At 44.8% G+C, this 19869-nt stretch overlaps 1 protein-coding gene across 1 annotated transcript in view; it reads right to left on the minus strand.

Moving 5' to 3' along the window:
• Window positions 1-1914: 1914 nt before the first annotated feature.
• The window catches only part of gabbr2 (gamma-aminobutyric acid (GABA) B receptor, 2), a 185382-nt gene continuing 167427 nt past the window's right edge, over window positions 1915-19869 (minus strand). Inside the window, exons 14-19 of the mRNA XM_012829526.3 lie at window positions 13365-13475; window positions 10969-11193; window positions 10494-10676; window positions 9589-9718; window positions 9251-9368; window positions 1915-7572 (exon numbers count right to left, since the gene is read on the minus strand). Of these exons, the coding sequence (XP_012684980.1) occupies window positions 7407-7572; window positions 9251-9368; window positions 9589-9718; window positions 10494-10676; window positions 10969-11193; window positions 13365-13475 (933 nt within the window). The 3' untranslated portion in view covers window positions 1915-7406. The remainder of the gene's footprint in view (window positions 7573-9250; window positions 9369-9588; window positions 9719-10493; window positions 10677-10968; window positions 11194-13364; window positions 13476-19869) is intronic.

Here is a 19869-nt window from a genome sequence, read left to right on the forward strand (position 1 = left end):
AGCTGAGGGTGGCTATATGGTAGAATCTGCTGGGTTAAAATTCTACAAACAAATGTAATAGCATGTTCTATGGTACTAAATAGAATCTGTGGTATAGAGTTATGGATATTGAATGGCCATCATTAGATGAATAGGGCTCATGGGACTGCAATAGCTGGGTTACAGTTTCAACTAAAGACGGGAAAGTCCACAAATATTGAGAACTGATGTGTATTTGGGGTCCCCCCCACCCCCCAAATGTCCCTTTACTTGCATCCAATACTGATATTTAATCTCTTATATACAGTGCCCTCCACAATTATTGGCACCCCTAGTGAATATGAGCAAAGCAGGCTATAAAAAATATGTCTGCTGTTTATCCTCTTGGTCTTTCACTCAAAATATTCACAAAAATCTTACCTTTTCATTGAAGTAAAACTATTGAAAGAAAAAAAAACTGTTGACATTAAATAAATATTTTCCCCCAAAACATGTGTGCCACAATTATTTGCCAAGATAACAGCTCTGAGTCTTCTCCTATAATGCGTGATGAGGTTGGTGAACACATGGCACGGGATCTGAGACCATTCCTACATGCAGTATCTCTCCAGATCCTTCAGATTCTGAGGTCAACGTTTGTAGACTCGGCTTCAGCTCATCCCACAGATTTTCTAAGGCGTTTAGGTCGGGGTACTGTGATGGCCATGGCAAAACCTTTATTCTGCCGTCGGTGAACCATTTTTGTGTTGATTTTGAGGTGTGCTTCAGATCATTGACCTGCTGGAAGGTCCAGCCACAGCCCATTTTAAGCTTACTGGAGGGGGCTGTTAGGTTTTCATTTAATATCTGCTGGTATTTGATGGAGTCCATGATACCATGTATCCTAACAAGATGTCCAGGGCCTTTGGAAGAAAAACAGCCCCACAACATCAACGATCCGCCACCATACTTCACATTGGGTATGGGGGTCTTTTCTGTATGGCTATCTTTGTCTACGCCAAACCCACCTTTTGATGTTTGTTGCCAAAAAGCTTTATTTTGGTCTCATCTGACCATATAACTCGGCCCCATTGAAAGTCTGACTTACATTTGGCAAACTGTAGGCGCTTTAGTTTGTAGTTGATTGACAGCAGAGGCTTTTTTCTGGCAACCCTCCTAAACAACTTGTGGTGATGTAGGTGGCGTCTGATTGTAGTTTTGGAGACTTTCTGACCCCAAGACTCAACTCACCTCTACAATTCTCCAGCTGTGATCCTAGGAGATTCTTTTTCCAGTCGAACCATCCTCACGGTGCGTGGGGTCAATGTACACACACGTCCTCTTCCAGGCTGATTCTTAACATCTCCTGTCGCTTTAAACTTCTTAATTATTTCCATGATAGTGGAAATGGGTATTTTCAACTCTTTAGAGATTTTCTTGTGTCCATTTCTTGATTTTGTGCAGCTCCACAACTTTCCGTCGCACATCGCCACTGTGTTCTTGGGTCTTTCCCATAGTGATTAATGACTAATGGAATTTGGCCTGTGTCACCTCATATTTGTACGCCAGTGGAACAGGAAGTCATGGAGTTAAGAGTTCCTTATCAAACAGGTGAACTTCAAAATGTAAAACATGACTGGAAATAAACTTCAGTTAGATTTTAATTATAAGATTTTTCTAGGGGTGCCAATAATTGTGGCACACATGTTTTGGGGAAAAATATTTATATAATGTCAACCATTTTTTTTTCTTTCAATAATTTTACTTCAATGAAAAGATAAGATTTTTGTGAATATTTTGAGTGAAAGACCAAGATGATAAACAGCAAAGACATATTTTTTTATAGCCTGTTTTGCTCATATTCACTAGGGGTGCCAATAATTGTGGAGGGCACTGTAGGCCTACATGGTCAAAATACTAATCAATGACTTATCAATGATGGACGGAAGAGCCAAGTCATTTTTTTTTTTTCATTTTATTAATAAACCAGTTTTTGCAATAATTTATTAAAAATGTTATGGTTCCATGCAGTTTTACGGGGTACATGAATATGAAATGATCACATCCACTTTTATTTTTGAAAAAAAAAGAAAGGAAATAAAACTTGTGTGCCGTCACACAGAGCTGAACATCAGTGACACATTGAGGTGTTGCACGTCTAAAAGTACTTTTTTAATATATTTTTTTAAAATTTAAAGACAGAAAAAGAAAGCAAAAAATATAAACTAAATAAAAAAAAAATGGTGAATCTCCTAGATCTTGATGGGCACGAATGTTTTTGTGTGTGTGTGTGTCTGAAAAAAAAGAGAACTAGCCCAGCACTGAACACAGAACAGCAGTCTATTAGCTCAATGTAAACGTGGAGACGGTACATGGTCATAGAGTGGCTGCACAACCACACTCACCTCCAACATTCATTTTTGTTTGTTTTTTTTCCATTTTTTTTCTTCATTTTTTTATCTTTTCATTTTAACACTTTCCCACCCCATACACACACACACTCACATACACACACTATCATATAATACCTCTACAGAAAAATGTCTTGTATACAATATGTACATCGAGATAAGTCTGTCTTTCTCATAGGATGCTGAGGTGGCCTGTGTATCATCATACAACTGTCCCTTGGCCAATAACCGTAAAACAGTTGTCCATCCTGACCAACATTTGTTCAAAAATGTTGTACAGTATTATTGATTCCTAGAGCCCCATTGCGCATTGTCCCAGACACAGATCAAAGAAATATATACCTTTTATAGAGGAACAATTCAAAATTTAAAGAGGTGTTTCACAACAGGGTGGACTTTGTTGGAGCTTTTATTGCCTGTGAGACTCTTATAAAAAGTTATGCCATAAAGACCTCCTTGGTAGTGGACCACCACTGTCTGTGTACAACAACGTTTTTTTGTTTGTATTTCGAATATCTCACCCGCAACACAACGTACCTTCTGGTGATCAGTTTGGGAAAAGAAAAGAAAGTTTAAAAAGATGGACTTGAGACAAAAAGGTAAATTCACATTTAGTCCACTTGCCAAGTAATTGAAAGATAGAACTGAAATTTGTGATCGACCCTAAGTCAAAGCACAAGCAAACAGTGACAGCTTTGTGTGGAGAGTTCTGTTGTATTCTATAAATGCCCCACCATCTGTGGATCACAGGACAAGTGACCTGATCCGAATCCCGAATCCCAACAGCCAAATACTGAAACACCTTGTCAATCTAGAGCAGAGGATGTGGTAGGTGTTCCCCAACAAACATTGTGCTGACTTTTTTTTCATCTAAATGTCAACAACAAAAGGCAAAGTCCTGCACATTGACACATGTGACCTAACCTGTCAGAACAATCAATGGTTTTAGAAAAAATGTCCTTGTGAATCCTGTGCAGAGTTTCAATGTACATGGTTTGTCATTAAACATCTGTACATTACAGTACATAAACACAAACACACGCTGTAAGGAACAAGAAGTTGTTGCAATAAGCAGTGTGGAGGTGCTGGATTGGACAGTCTTTCCCTCCAGTGAAGATGCATTTGTAATAGTACATATATTTGCTATTAAAATATATGCCTTTGTATTTTATTTTTTTAAGTTTAGCATCTCTCATTCTTTCAAGGTAGGCTATATCTGAGAACCATTTATTGCCACTTTCATAAATGCTATGTTCTGCACTGTTAGAATTTATTAAGAAAACACATTTAAAATAAATTCAACAATCTATGCATAGAATACCATATATGGAAGTGACATTTAATATGGAAATATATATATATGTAATATATTGTATCTATAGATGAAGTATTGTCTGCGTTTCATATTTTAACACAACAGTGCTGTGCAAAAGTCTGAAGTATACTGCCTTTTCCACTCATGTATAAATGTATGTATACATGTATAAAAAGTCCAGATCTTTGGATTCTTATCAGCTAAAGCAGCATATGTAAATTTATCAAATAACTTTTTTTTGTATTATTGCCTTGATGAACTTTTTTTTTAAAATGATTTCTAACTTGTTAACTACATTCGGCTACATTTATTTCAAAGACTAAAGGGAGAAGCCCACTTTTCAGCACAACTTTCTTGGAAAAGCATTGTAATGCAAAAATGTCCATGCAGCTAAAACCTTTAAGACTTTTGCACAGTATTGTTTTTTTTTTTTCAAAATTTCTATCAAGAACACATATTACCATTTCGATTAGAATCAAAGAATAAAATAAATCAAATGGGTCTGGTTTCATCCTTCCAACAATCAGTTCACTAAAGTATGTAGAAGCCCTTTAGCCACCACCGTTGTACTGACCTATTTAGAGTGTATTACGAAATAATATGGGACATAAAACCTGTAAGCAAATCAACGATGCCAACATTTGGCTTTTCTTGTCAACAACAGATGGTGGACAATTTCTGAGTCCATCACTGATGGTGTTGATAGATAGGTCCTGTTAATGTTGTGCTCTTTATTCTGAGCCTTGTCAAATGAAGAACGTTACAGTCTACATAGAAAATGAGAGTGTTCTGTACAAACACAGTTCCACTATAGGGGAACTATTTTGTTGCGACACTTGGCTCTAAAAACGATCTGATGCATGATGTTCACTGATATGGGTACGGACTTATAATGGACTCAAAGAGCGTAGGAGAGTTCTGGAGTAATTTGCTGTGTGATGTGTGAGGGACTTGGAATCAAAGTGAAGTTTTGGTCACGACAGTCGCACAAACGGAACTAACTCTATGTGACTTAAACATTTTATTTCATGCCATCTTCAGGAAGCCGAATACCAAATATTTCCATACACAGACACCATCAGGGCATCAGCAAGTTGTAGTACACAATCACATGTAATGTAATATATATATAAAAAATGTGTGTCTCTGAAAGAACAACAAACCCCAGTGTCCTTTTTGTTTTGTTTTTAGTGGCCGCTGTCATCTGACTGGTAAAGAGAGAGAGAGGCCTTGGCTTCACAAACGTCAGAAGAACCAAGCCAGTTTGTACAAAGTACACAGACGAACCATGTTTTCCCTGGCCCGAGAGGAGAGAGCATCCGAAGTTCTGAACCCATACCGGTCTCTCCCGCTTGAGGGAACATCCGGGAAGCTTTTTGTGTTATTTGTTGTCGCATTCCACTCTCGAGATAATCTGTGTCATGTTCCTTAACCAGGCTGAAGCAAGGTATAACATTTCCTGTAGGGGACCAATATTCAACAACAGGCACAGCGTTCAACAAACATAAACTAAAACCAAGACACCAATGGTGAGATATTTTGCTCGACAAATCCTCATAGATATTGATAATACATAGCTTATCCAAAAAAGTATTCGGAATACATTTCATGTTTGTTGTCTCATCACAGATTTACAAAATAATTGTCTGACAACTGCTGTGTGTGTGTTAGTTTGTGTGTGTGTGTTTTCTACACCCTATTTATGCAAGACTTTGGACAAATTTCACAGCACTGACTTGCATCTCTATAGCAACTATGAGGTATGTTCACTGTTGCTTAGCGCCGGATGATTTATTTTAAAAACACCACTCTGTGCTTTTCTCCTGGACTGTGATTCAGTCTGTTGTGTGAGGGAGGGTATGCTGACAACCGTGAGATCTCAATCAAAGCCCCCCACCCCGTATATATTTTTTTGGCTCGATTCACATCTAGAAAGGTTTGACAGGTGTTCACTTTTCCTGATTGAAAACAAAACAAAACAAAAATAACAGTATAAAAATGATAATAGAAAAAAAAAACGAACGACTGGCTTGACAGCTGGATATGAACTCCCATTGGCCAGTCCGTCTTCCCCATAGTTGTTATTCCACTCCAAGCTGTAGTCGGGTTGCACTCCAGTGGCCTCCACCATTCATATATTCTCCTCTTTTTGCAGCAGGCACATGGCATGCAGGCATGACGAAACCCTTACGTTTGGCCATCCCTACTAGCATGTTTGCATCCATACACACTTTTTTTTTCTCCAGATAAACAGTGTCCGCCCAAGGTCTGTCCACAGCCCCGATGCTGTGTCTGTCCTCTTGTGCCCTGTGCCCTTAAAGGATTTCAGTCGTCCCCCCCCCCCCGCCCCAGGTTGGAGGATAGACTCCCAGCTGCAATGGAAGACTGGCCCATGGACCGACTCAGCGAGATTCGCCCCAACGTTATCAGGAGATACAACAGGGGGAAAAAAGATTCTTTTTTTTGCCTGTGAGTGTTGGTGTGCACATACAAAGATACATAAAGTGTTTTTTTTTTTTACCCAGATTCATCTCCTATTGTTCTGTGAGGTCTCTAGTTTGTTTTATTGTGTTGCCACTCCCACCTACTCTTCAGTCATATGCACAGCATGTGATGGTGTGTGAGCCGTAATTGGTGTATGCAAAGTCATGGGTCGTTTTAAAGGAAAAACAAGTTATAATGCAGATTTATCAAAAGTGAGAAAAAGTGTGTACTAGCCCACTTCATTGGAAAGAATTGGCCCCGGTTTCTGATGATGTGTGGGATTTACAAATCAAACTTCATTTACCAGTCACTCTGTTGCCATGAAGCTGACGTTTTGTTTTAGTTGATATGGTTAGCCTCAATTAAAATCAGTATTTACTTTTTGTGTGGTTGGTCGCCAATATCAATATATTGTTTTTCAGGAACTTTTGGATGATGTGTTCCGATCATTTCCTGGTCAGCTAAATGTGGCATTCCTAATATAAGATTACTGAAATCTGCTGTCAAAGCATGGTATTTACATGTCCGTCGGCATGGTCAGCTCTACGAGTTCTAGGCCTGAGCTGAAACCCTGTCACATCTCTTACGATGGACTACATCAGTGCACTACTAAACATCGGACAAGTTCACAACCTGCTCAAGTTTTGAGGGGAAACCAAGACGTACATCATATAAAAGAAAATAACCAAATAAAAAATTTAAACGAAAAAACCCTTTTCGTCTTTTTTCTTAAAGCAGATAAGGCTACAGGTCAGTGGTGTCCTCTGCCGCTCGTCTCTGCAGTCTAGGGGAGATGTTGGGGATTTAGGGAGGGGGATCAAAGGAAACGCAAGTGATCTCCGCAGACCATGAGACATCTGAGAACCTCCATGGTAACCATCACCCAACCTTCCTCATCCCCCCCACCCCTCCCACCAGCAACTCCTAGCCCCTGATGATCAGTCCATTCTCTGATTATCTGATGCTAGTGGCCAGATGGAGGGAGTAGAATGTGTAGGACCTCGGATGTGTGGTAAGACTCCCCTTCCCCCGTTCCCTCATATGCATTTTTCTCTCATCCTTTTAATCGCTGACCAATTCAGTCCATCCATTCATCTTCTTATTCTCCCAGTTCCTCATGTTATAAATAGGGGGTGGGAATGGGGGGGTGGGGGTCCAGGGGCAGGGCCAGGACAGAGAAGGTGGTGTTGGGTTGGAGGCAGGTGGGGGTGGTTGGAGGGGGGCGAAGTGGTTGTTCCTCACAAGCCTGACACCATGACCCGGTAGGAGGGGGGCATGTGTCTGTGCCGTGGGCTGGATCCGGGGCTGGCGTTGGGGCTGCTGCAGCTGGCGTCCACCCCCCCTATGGAGGGCAGGTAGGCGTGGTGCAGGATGGGCAGCTGCAAGGAGAGCCTGCGCTGTACACTGCACAGAGAGAGAGAGAGAGAGACAGATTTGTAGTTTGAAGTGGTAAAGCCAATGGATTGGTCAACAATAACGTTTCCATCTGTTAAACCTGTAATTTTTTCTCACGCCTAACCTTAAAGGTGCATTGTGTAGGATTTAGTGACATCTAGTGACAAGGATACAGATTGCAACCAACGGAATACCCTCCATCACTATGCCTCAATATAATACACACTCTGACAATAAAATTAAACAAATTCTGATCACTGTGACTGCACCTGGCTCTGTAATAGGGGGACAACAGGAAAACAATCTGCTAAAACGCAACCAATCAGGGCAGTTATCTGGTTGTCAATCATGTGTCCAAACTTAGTAGCATGCACACAAGGGGAAGGACTAAGGTGAACAGAGAAGGATGGGAGTGTTCGTTTGGTTGCTGCGTATCAAAATGGCTAACATCCCTCAGTTCTGATGACTCCATCTTTAAGATGCAAACAGAAGATAGGGAATACAGGCAGGCGTACAAATATATACACCATCCTTACATTGTTTAACTTTCTTTTTGTTTACATTTTTAGAACCCTCTGTTTTCTTAGCCAGCTGCATTTTGTCCTGCAGCAGACATAAAAAATGTGTTGAATTGCTTGTGCTCACCCTGGTGTATCTACCACATGCTGAGCCGGCATGTGCAGCCCTCTTCCCCACTAACCCACAATGCACTGGGCTCCTGATTTAGAGCATCCTGGGATGTTTTGTGCTTGGGCTCGGCGAGCCAGAGGCACAAAAAGCAATTACATAACGATAATGCTGGTTACATAAAAAATAAATTGGAATGTTCTGCATCTAACTTTGTAGTCTGTACTAACAGAGGTAGATCTAGCTTTATGTTTAGTTAAAAAAAAAAAGCACAAAAGATCTTGTACAAATACTTCTAGAAAAATTCCAGTGCATCTCCAGGCTTTGTGGCCGCTTGGACATATATGGTACAAGATCATGTCATGGCAAGTGGAGGAGACAGGAGGGTAAATCCTCATTGTATGACTTTTGCTTCCTCCTCTCCCATCCACTAAAGCAGTGACCTAGCTGTGGGGTGCATGTCATGTCTATACAAGGGACTGAATTTGTTAGACAACATCTAACTCTCTGCCTATGCGCTCCACTCCCTCTTACTCTTGCTTTCTCACGTTCTCTCTTTCTCTCTCTCCATCCCTCTTTCTCTCCACCCCTCCCCCATCTCTCTCTCTCTCTCTCTCTCTCCGCCTTCCTCTGTACACGTGATCAAACATTTATGCAGAGAGGGAAAAGCTCTGAGAATTTCTGCACTCCTGTGCCACTGTCTATTTTCAGGCTTCGCTGCTTCCATCGGTGGTTGTAAATCACAGGTTATGTAACCACTCTCTCTCTCTCTCTCTCTCTCTCTTTCTTTCTCTCATTCTGGATTAACAAAACTGGGGCTGACTGCAGTGATGCATGAAACAAGATCCCCCCAACCCCCCCCCCCCCCCCCCTGCCCTCCCACTCTGATGACATCAGTATTCCTACGCTGTTGTACGCCATAAAATAATCTCCTTATCCATTTCTTCACTTCAACAACGAATGTGGCGATATCACAAAAATTAGAGACTAGTTTAAATCCACTCCCTTTCCTTGTGTTAGCATGTAGCTAGCTTTTTGGGAGATGGTGAAGGTTACTCACTGCTCAGGTGAGTTGATGTCCTCCAGTGGACCTCTGCTTATTCTGGAAGGATCCATGGATCCCCACTGGGCCTGCGGCTTCTGTTCCAGGTGGTTCTTCAGGATGGTCTTCTCACCCTCTGCAGAATGGATCAGAAAAAGCACTTCCCGGTGTCATTTCTCGCTGTTTGCTGACATCCTTGTCTGCCACAAGAAATAATTTCACTGGCATACAGGTGTGTGTTAAAATCAGAGCATGACACCCGAAAAACACAAGGACAGGTAAAAGGGCTTTATGAAAAATACTGGAACAGCACAGAACACAAAGAACCTAAAGTAACAGAGACTGAGTGCTCTCACCTTTGCCCTCTGTAAAATTGCTTATGCTGAGGATGTTGTTGAGGTCCTGGTAGTGGTTCTGCTTGATGTAAGGGGTCTTCTCGGGCGTGTCCTGCAACTGCATGGTCACCTCCTCCAATTCCTTGTCAAGCTGGAAAAAAAGTACCTCTGTGTAAATAATTCAGCCCGACATGAGAACATGGTAAGACATGCGACTTCTGAGCTGAAGAGTGTGTGTAGGTGTGCACCGTGGGTCATCCTCAAACATGGCCTTTTAGACAGCACCACTGCTCCAACACTGTATCTGTCACAAAGTGTCATATCTTTATGAATTTGTTATACAAACTGCACATGTTTCAAAGGAGGTCACACATGTTAGGGTAAGGCCTTGGAACTCCTATCAACATAACTCAAAGCCGTTGACTTTTCTACTCTCCTTCACTTCACCTGTATATGTGGTCAGCGCCTCTGTTCGCCTCTGTCATGTTTGTTTTTTCTCCTCACCTTAAATAAACATCCCTCACACACCACGGTTATATCGTATGGTGTGACCGCCGCTGTCAGTGGTAGTGATGCATCACGTGATGTTTTTTTTTTCTTCACACAAGGGTAGTCATCTAAAAATCATGGCTGTGGATATGTGCACTGACTTTCAACTTTACTGTCCTTGTCAGAAGTCATACGAGTTATCATGTCTTGTTTTCACCAGGACATTTTATGTGACGCATGAAAGTATTTTTAGGGTCCATTTTTAAAACCAGCGACGGTTTTGTAAATGTAATCCATAGCCATCACAGAGAACTTAACAGTCCAATAGTGTCCATCCAGTTCACACACACACACACACACACACACACCAGGCCTTTTCATGCGATGTCTGTGTGTGTACGCTAAAAGTGATGTGCCTTCTTCTGTGCTTGGCTCACCTCTGTTATTCTCATCCGCAAACGGTGGTTGTCCGTCTGGAGGCCATCCAGGCGCGAAGTGTTGGCCTGGTTGACGCTGGTCACCGAAGTGGAGGTCTTGGAGTCCTCCTTCTTCTGGTTCTGGGTGAAGTTTAACCTCCGGTTCTGGGTAGCCGCGTCTGGGTTCGTCCTCATGGATATGAACTACGGCGTTAAACGAGACAGACGAAAGGACCACTTTGAGGAAAACAAGCAGTAAAACCCAAAACCGTAAAACACCTGAGAAGTTTATAGATCTGAAACCACTATAATTTCACGGACCCCAATAAGCAGTAAGCATCCATCATCTACCATCCACCACGGGGTGCCCAGACGTTTATGTACCTTCCATAAAAGATTGATTACTAATCCAGCATAATTGCCCATTTTACCATCCCTCGTCGATTCTCCCTTGGCAGGCACCTGCACTGACACCCACACCCACACCCACACCCACCTTGGGCACAAACACCAGGCAGAGGGTGATGGTACTGCAGAAGATGATGACCAGAGCCACGATGCAGAACTGCACGTTGGGCTGATCCCGGGTCAGGAAGGAGACGGCGGCACCGATGATGCACATGATGCCCACGTTGTAGACGCTCATGCCGATGTACTTGCTGTCGTTGAGCGCCGGGATGCTCACGTTGCGCGTCTCCCAGGCCAGGAAACAGCCGAACAGCTGCAGAGAAGTGAAGGAAGAGTGGGCAACGTAAATGGTATTTAAATCAAACAATCAAATACACGCCTCCCTTCCGTGCTAATGAAACAACGTTTAAGCATGATTGCCCCTTGGTGATGCTCTGTAAAGTGAAACAATTGTATTGTTTTGGCACTATATAAATAAAATTGAATTGAATTGAATGTATGGTAGTGTGCATGACTGTGCACAAACGGCTGAGTTCTTTTCAGCGTACGCACTGGATGGACAGCTCGAGATAAGTGAGGAGAATTTCACTGAATATGAAAAAATAAATATAATGGATTATAATCAAGGACTGCACCTTTAAGTTCAGTGGCTTTACAGTGCATGATGAACTACGGGTGAAGAAGGGTATGACCAATAGTTGCTGAGTTCACACATACAATGAAGGGCTCTAATGAAATATTGATTTTAATATTGGTCTCACTGACCCGTATCATCTGTACCCATACCAAGAGTAGCATTACAGAAATATTACCATACATTTGTATGTAAATGAAATTATTGAAATATAAGTATGTAAGTGAAATGATTTGCTTTCAATTTACTTGTTCATGAAACATAGAGTACATCTAGACAGAGTGTAAGACCTGCTGGAAGGATAACAAAGTCCTTGGCAACATTTTCAAAAATCTGTTGCTGAAGTAAAGCAGCAAGATGCTGGCTAAATAAATAATAAACACTGAAAAGTCTTCCTCTTCTGTTCAGAAGGAACACTCAGGATGTCAATCCTCTCAGTGTATATCGCACGGAGGCAATCCCATTTGGGTATGAATCACGCTACAGCCCAAAACTCTGTTAGCTTTATACGACCTCGGTTCTCAGCACCGGAGAAGAGGTGCGGTTCTAGTGAATGAACCTTTGGATCCATTGGAGAACCTGCAGAGTCACAGACACATGGAACTTAAGTGAGCTGGGGGCTCAGCAGACTCCACTCCGGCTCCAATAGCTTTCATCAATGTCTGTGGGGCTTAGTTAACCTCCTTCAGAGATCATTTCTCTTCCTCTACTTTCATTTTTCTCTTTTCCCTCGTTCTCTCTCTTTTGGGTTATCTGTCTGCAGTTTTCTTAGGTCTACAGTGCAGCACAGTATTAGGCTTTTACAATTATTCCTTTAATTCAGATCTACAGGGTAAGCTGATAATAACTTCCACTTTCATATTCTTTTTCTCTCTCTTACTCTCTCTCTCACTCTCTTTCTCTATCCCCCTCTCTCTTCTCTCGACCACATTATACATTTTATATATATATATATGTGTGTGTGTGGGGGGGGGGGGGATGGGGGGGTGGTGTTAGACGGAGAGATAGGTGACAGATGCAGTTCATGTGGCACTGGTGACGCAGATCAGATCTGTCCCTGCAGTTCCGGCACGGCGGTAGCAGCCCTGAAGGGGAGCACCCGACAGTGAACCCAGCCCGGCACTAACCTGGCCGCCATCATCCCTCTGCAAACAAAGGGGGCAACCTCATTTCTACAGAGGGCACCGAGCTCGTCAGGAAGGGCCCACTCTTTCATGCTTTAAGCACCGTAGACTAAATCAACAGTCTACCCCATGGGTAATTAACCTGCCGAAAAAAGAAACGGCTTTTTCGAATATCCGCACTCATTCTTTCAACACTGAAGGCTTTTCACTGTGTCCTTGGCAGAGGGCAGGGATGTTTCATTTGGAAGGCTCTACCCAATATGCATATTACACACCTAATTTGCAGACTGGGAGGATGACTGTCCCAACTACAAACGTAACACGTAGATAGAATAGAGAACAGGTTAGAATGAATCTAGCGGAAAATTCTCCAAACCTCCCACTGAATCACGGATTGAGAAGTGTACACAGCACATTACACACACACACACAAACACACACAGACAAAGCCGCACACAATGTCTTTTCATCTGCTCATTGAGAAATCATAGAAGGAGTGTATTGTGGGTCAGGGTCGGGTGATAGAGTGGAATGCCACTGCTATCTCTAAAGAGAGAGAGAAAGAGAGAGAGAGAGAGAGAGAGAGGGAAAGGCCGATACATAAATAGATAAATAGCGAGAGTGAGGGGGGGGGTGGGGTGGAGGACAGATAGATAGAGAGAGAGAATGAGAGAGCAGATGGAAGCCATGTTGACATGCTCCGCGGCTCCGGGAGGGTGTGCTCACCATCAGGAGGCCTTTGTAGGCATAGACGATCCCCAGCCAAATGGTCATGTGTGTGTTCTCACAGTGCTCCAGGAAGGGCCGGATTGCAAAGTCGCGTCCCTGGGGGTCCGGCTGGGAAACACAAACAGGAGGAGGAAGGTGAAGAAGTTGAAACACACACACATACTGTAAACACACACACACACACACATACTGTAAACACACATACACACACACACACACACACACACACACACACACACACTGAAGTCTAACTGTGTCCGTGGCAACAAACACAACAAAACAGCATCCTTATAAACACCCCTCACCCCCACACACTTGCTGAGTGGCTGTGCTAACAAGCACAACAAGCCAGCGCCATTATAAGTGTACACACAAACACTCACACAACAACAACAATAACAACAACAACAGCAGCACACACGAGTTATTATTCTGTAGTCTGTTCACCACGGAGCCATACTGAAGACAGCCGTAGCACAGTGAGAGCTTCTCCATCACCTTACCCCCTGTAGAGGCACCCTTGGGCATAACTTAACATTCAGGCAATGCACTGACCCTGTTGCTAAGGAACCTCAGGTAGAGTAGATGGGAGGAGAGAAGAAAGCAAAAACACCTTGCCCTCCAAAGTGGGTTAAACCCGTGTAAGAAGCACACTTATTAACACATGCATGGGTGTAATGATGGCTGAACGTAATGAGCCTTTATTAACATGAAAGCCCCTGCCCCCACCCACACACACTGCTGAGAAACAGGTGACTTAGGGGCACGATTATCACCTTAGGCAGCACTCGGTGCCATGGCAACAGACCACGTGACCCTCTCCCACGAGGGGCATTCCCAGTGATGGTTTGGGCGCTGGGAGCTTTTTGCTTGATGACGGAAATTATAGTCAAACGCTGGGTTCCTCGTAAAACAAACAAACAAAAAAAGTCCTCCTTATGGAAGGAGATTGTGGTGGCTTCTTGATGAGGATTTTTATCGATGGCGAAGGCTCTTGACAACACAAACGACTCACGCAAACACAAAAGGCTTGTATGCAAAAGCAAGCTGTTGCATCATTTAGGGGTGGTGGTGGTGGTGGGGGTAGGGGGGGTTAAGGCCGTCTCAGGAGGGAACTCGACAGGAGAGGTGTCGGGGAGGGTGGAGGAAAGAGAGAGAGTAAAAAAAAAAAAAGAGAAAAGAAGAGAGAAACTGGGTCCCCTCTCTTAAAAAGTGGCAAATCAGGTTTCGCCGTAACCCATTTTCCCCTTGGCCCACTTTCATGAGAGGAAATCAGCCTGTTGGTTCCCACCAAGATGCGTGCAAATAACACACAAATATTTACCTCCAGATGCATCACACCCAGCCTCACATCCCACTCACTCTGTGAAATCAAACTGACTGCCCATTATGCTACAGAACTACAAAACTAAAGTTGAGCGACACATTGAATATGCAGACATTAATAATTGTGTGTGTGTGTGTGTGTGTAGTCACAATGGGACTTCAGCCCTTTAGAGCACCAGCCACTGACACAAACAACCCATCATCCTTTCTCTTCATCTCCTCCCAAGACCAAACAAGGATGACTGGAGACCTTAGAAGCTGACACCTCAAAGTGGCGTTAACAATTAAGTAGGCCAGGGAACAGAGTGGGCGCTATTTTTACAGGGTGCTCCAAGACTCATAGGCATAGAGAGAGATGGGGAGAGAGAGAGATGAACAAAAGAAGAGAGAGAGAGAGAGAGATTACAAATATAGAAGATACATGACTCCATGAAGTGATACGCCCTCGATGTCAGTCAGCAATCTCAGCAGTGGCGAGTAAGAGAGGAATGGAAAAATAAACTGAGGCACCATGTCCAGCCTTTGCCTCGGGAGCGCCAGACCGCAGACTCTCTCCATTCCATTGCAGCCCGCTCTGCCTCTAGCAGTCATGGGAAAAAAGAGAGAGAGAGAGTCTTTGTGTGGGGTTGCCAGGCAACTGCCTATGGGCAGAGAGGAGGGACGTGAGCTGGCTGCTCCTGTCATTTCTCAGTGCATTAGGCCTGTAATGTAATTGTTCATTGGTGTCTGGAGATAGTGAGAGAGAGAGAGAAAGAGACAAGGAAAAATGGAAAGAGAGAAAGATGGAGAGAGAGAGAGAGAGAGAAAGAGACAGAGAATGATGATGGAGAGAGAGTAGGGGAGAGATAGCGAGTGTGGATTGGGATGACAGGGTGTCTGTGGAGAACAGAGACAGCAGAGTGGAAGCTCTCAGACAGTCCACAAGGGAGAGACTCAAGTGGAGAAGAGAGCCCTGACTGGAGAGAGGGATGGAGAGAGGGATGGAGAGAGGGACAAGGAGCCAGACAATGAGAAGAGGGGTGTGTGAGTGTGTGGGGGGGGGGGGGGGGTTAAAAGAGGGAGGGTAAAGTGGAGGGAAAGTGAATGAGTGAATTAGAAAAGGTGTCTAGAGTCGGGGCAGAGAAAATGGTTGCGAGAGAACAAAATGATGTGAGAGGGTGTGGATGGAGAGAGAGAGAGAGAGAGAGAGAGAGAGAGAGAGAGAGAGAGAGAGAAGGGCGAAGAGAGAGTGATGACGGGGAGAATGGAGAGTTGAGTCGCTCCCTCCTCTCTCGGTTTGCCCATATGGCTTGAGGCCTGTGACAGAAGTTCTTCATCATCTCTGTGTAGTCTACAGGGAGCCAGAGAGCTCAGCCGCTCGCTTGGCAAGATAAGACGCAGAGGAAAGGGAGGAGAGAGAGAGGGAGAGAAAGAGAGGGAGAGAGAGAGAGAGAGAAAAAGAGAGAGAGAGAAAGAGAGAGGGGGCGACAGGGGGAAAAAGGAGGGAAAAAAGTTTGGAGCTGCAACTGGGACTTTTTAAATTTTTAATTTTCTGGTATTTCTTATCTCAGGGAAGGAGTGAAAAAAACAGATGGAGGTGTGTGCCTGTGTTTGTGTGTGTGCAGATGTGAGCGTTTTGTGTGTGTTTGAGTGAGTGTGTATCTGTGTGTGAGTATGTGTGTGTGTGTGTGTGTGTGTGTGTGTGTGTGCATGTGTGTGTGTGTATGTGTCTGTGTGTGTGTGTGTGCTGGGTGGGTGGGTGGAGAGACACAGACAGCGAGCAGATGAGCGGCACACCTGAAGGAGTCCAGACATGCGAAGCAGCGTTTGAAGAGATAGATAGACACGCTCCGGTGACTTAGCATCCCCGCGCCAGGTGTCTGCTGCACCACCCTCAGCTGTGTGTGTGTGTGTGTGTGTGTGTGTGTGTGTGTGTGTGTGTGTGAGTGTGTGTGTGTGGGGGGGGGGACAAGCTCGCTGTTTCTAGGAAACACAAAGAAAATGCACACTCTACTACCACCCTGATCCCCCCCCCCAGCCATAGGAGGAGAGGGACATCTAGAGTTGGCCAAGGTGTCACGACACGTTCAAAGGCTGAGACCAAAGGGATGGACAGAAGGGGTGATGAGAGGCAGGGAAAGAAAAAGAAGAAGAGCGACTCTTCTCTGTCTCTGTGGCTTTTCTCTGCGGTAGAGCGGGGGGGGGGGATGGCAGTGTGGAGAAAGAGAGAGAAGAGAGAGAGAGGGGAGAGAAAGACAGAGAGAAGACAGGGAGGGGAGAGGGAGAGAGAGAAGAGAGGGAGAGAATACAGGGAGGGGAGAGGGAGAAAGAGGGAGATAGAAAGAGGGGAGAGGGGGATGTAGAGAAGAGAGAGAAGGGAGAGAGAGAGAACACAGGAAGGGGAGAGAGAGAGAGATAGAAAAAGAGAAAGAGAGGATGTGGTGGGGATGGGGATCAGAGGGAGAGCGCCACCTTTGTAGGGAGTCTTGCCCCGGCCTCAAGCTGACCTACATGCAGGGTGGTGAAGCTGAGGAAATCCCCAGAGGACTGGAAATGTGAGGATCTGTGTGAATGTGTGTGTCACTGTGTGTGTGTGTGTATGTGTGTTTGTGGCTGTGCTATGGATGTGTGTGTGGCTGTGTTTACACAGAACATACAGTTTACACAGTATGTCTTTGTGTGTCTGTATACTTACTGTATGTGCATATGTGCATTTGTGTATGTGTCCATGGGCATGTGTGGATGCGTGTGTCTGTGCCTGTGCCTGCCTATAACTGTGGCACTGAGATTTATGTTGGTTCTATGGGATGGAGAAAGAAGTTCCCAGAGTCACCCCCTTTCGTTTTCACATAACAGCCCACCCCACTCATTCTAGACACCCACCTCAGGCCTCACTGTGAATACAGCTGCAAGGGGCGACAGAGAGTGAGAGAAAAAGAAGGAGAAAGAAAGAAAGAAAGACAGAGAGGGGCCAGATAATAATTAAGACATCACTGTTTGCGGGAGATGATGGGCGTGGAGACGGGCTGCCCTGACACCGGCTGACCGCTTGACGTTCGCTTGCCCCCGCAGGGCACCATGCCATCTGTCGCATCTGACACGCACGCCACACACCGCCGCACGGCACCAGCGCAGGACAGCACCGTGACGTATGGTGAGTGTCGGAGCCGGAGCCGGAGACGCCTCTCTCCGCGGGAACAGAGGGCCAGCTTACGGGTTAATTTGCGCCGAGCGCAGGGATGCTCTTCACGATTCTGACCCCGCTTGTGTTCCCGACGCTGAGCCAAGTACCACTCCGGTGAGCACTGGGTGTCCAACCGCTGAGTCTTCCTACCATCACGATCTCTCTCTCTCTCTCTCTCTCTCTCTCTCTCTCTCTCTCTTGCTCTCTCATTTCTCTTTCTCCCTTTCTCTTTGAGGGCGAGGTCATGATTTACAAAAAAAAAAAAGACTTCCATAAGGCCTTATTAAAGGAGTTTTACTCACAAAAGTCAAATCTCTATCTCTATCCGCCAGGTCAGGCGGCCTCACCTCCACCATCTTTAAACCCTCAGACTCTGGCCTTTGCGTTTTTAATGAGTGTAATCCCATTTGGAGGGCTAATCCTCTCCTCGGCCACAGACCTTTCGCTTCTCTCTGTGGCGATGCGTAGGAACACGGCGCTCGACACAAATAACTGGCCTTTGCTCGTGACAGAGTAGAAGCCACCGCTGGTGTGTCCAGATGGACGAAAAGCACAGCCCCGAATGGATCTGTTTGTTTTCAGTCATGTTTGTTTCCAATCCCTAAACCCCCCACCCACCCCCCCCAAAAGTAGAAGTGGTGCATGGGCTTGTTTATTCCAAAAGTAGAGTAGGTCCACAAGCTGCCCGTTTTGAAACCTGTAACGTGAGCGGAGAATGCCTTGGAAGTAGGCCAGTGGCATGCCTGTGTGGTGCAGGATTGCAGTGAAATGCGCCGTCATGCAGGCAGAGGCCGAGAAACCTTGAGGAGAGGCCTCACGGACTGCAGCCATTCGCTACTTTCATTCAGTCCATTCCTTTTCATTCCTTTTCTTTTCTTTTGTTTTCTTGCTATTCTTCTAGCTGTCTCTTTCTGACTTCTCACAAGACTCCACTCTTGCAGATGGGGGAGCCATAGCACATAGCACAGGTTTGAGCCCAGAAGGAGGTAATTTCCCTCTCACTTGCCTCCCGTCTACTCTCCACCCCACTGTCCTATTGATGAAAAGAACCCCCCCCCCCCCTCACACACACACACACACACAAAAAGATGTGACTTAAAAGTGGAAGTGATTTGTGGTACAGAATGCATTACATACTGTGGGACCCGCGGGGGCGTGTCGTGGATGGAAAATACATTCCCCTGAAATCAGGCTACAAAGGTCTCCAGAGGTCGGCCAAGTCAGAAACCAAGGGAAGCAGACAGGTGTTGGAGATTACCAATCAAGCCAGAGAGGAATCAGCCAAAGGCAGGCTGGCGAACACATTTGGGAAGTGGAAGGAGAGACACATGTTTGAATGTAGAATGTTGAAAAAAGTTTGTGTTGAAGTGGGGCCGTTGAAAGATTAAAATTGAAGAGTCTGAGATTGTTTGGTTTAAACGGAGACTGATCCTTTTGAGTTACTAGAGAAGCATAATTAAAGCTCCCCTTTCTGTTGAAAACCCTATTTTGTCTGATTCCTCCACACTCCCCACACGGCCTGAGAGAGTTACTAACCAGGAAAACCCCCGCAAGTGTTACAATACACACACACACAACACCCTGGTGTTCACAAAGAAACAAACAAACATACTCGTGTGCATACACACACTGGCATGCACACAGAAACAAACACACACACACACACACACACACACACACACACCAAACCCTCTCCTGCTCTCCTGACTTATTAAAAGCAAAGTGCATCATTAGAGCAGGCATCTTAGCCTGAACGCCATGGACGTGTAACAATGCAGATCGCGGGCCGCGTGTCTCTGATTGCCGAGGCCCCTTTGTGTGCGCAGACTCTGCACTTTTATGGCTCCCATTCTTCCACCTAACGCCCCGTCGTAACCCAGCTTTAATCAGAGCACCCATCTGGCGGCGAGGGTGAGAGGGGAGGATGACTTTCACTCAGCAGTAACTATGTAGGAAAGAAGAAACGTATGGAGAAATCGACTCTCACTGTCTCTGAAACGTAGACACTAACAC

Source organism: Clupea harengus, chromosome 19 (assembly GCF_900700415.2).
Source record: "Clupea harengus chromosome 19, Ch_v2.0.2, whole genome shotgun sequence".
Taxonomy (NCBI): Eukaryota; Metazoa; Chordata; class Actinopteri; order Clupeiformes; family Clupeidae; genus Clupea; species Clupea harengus.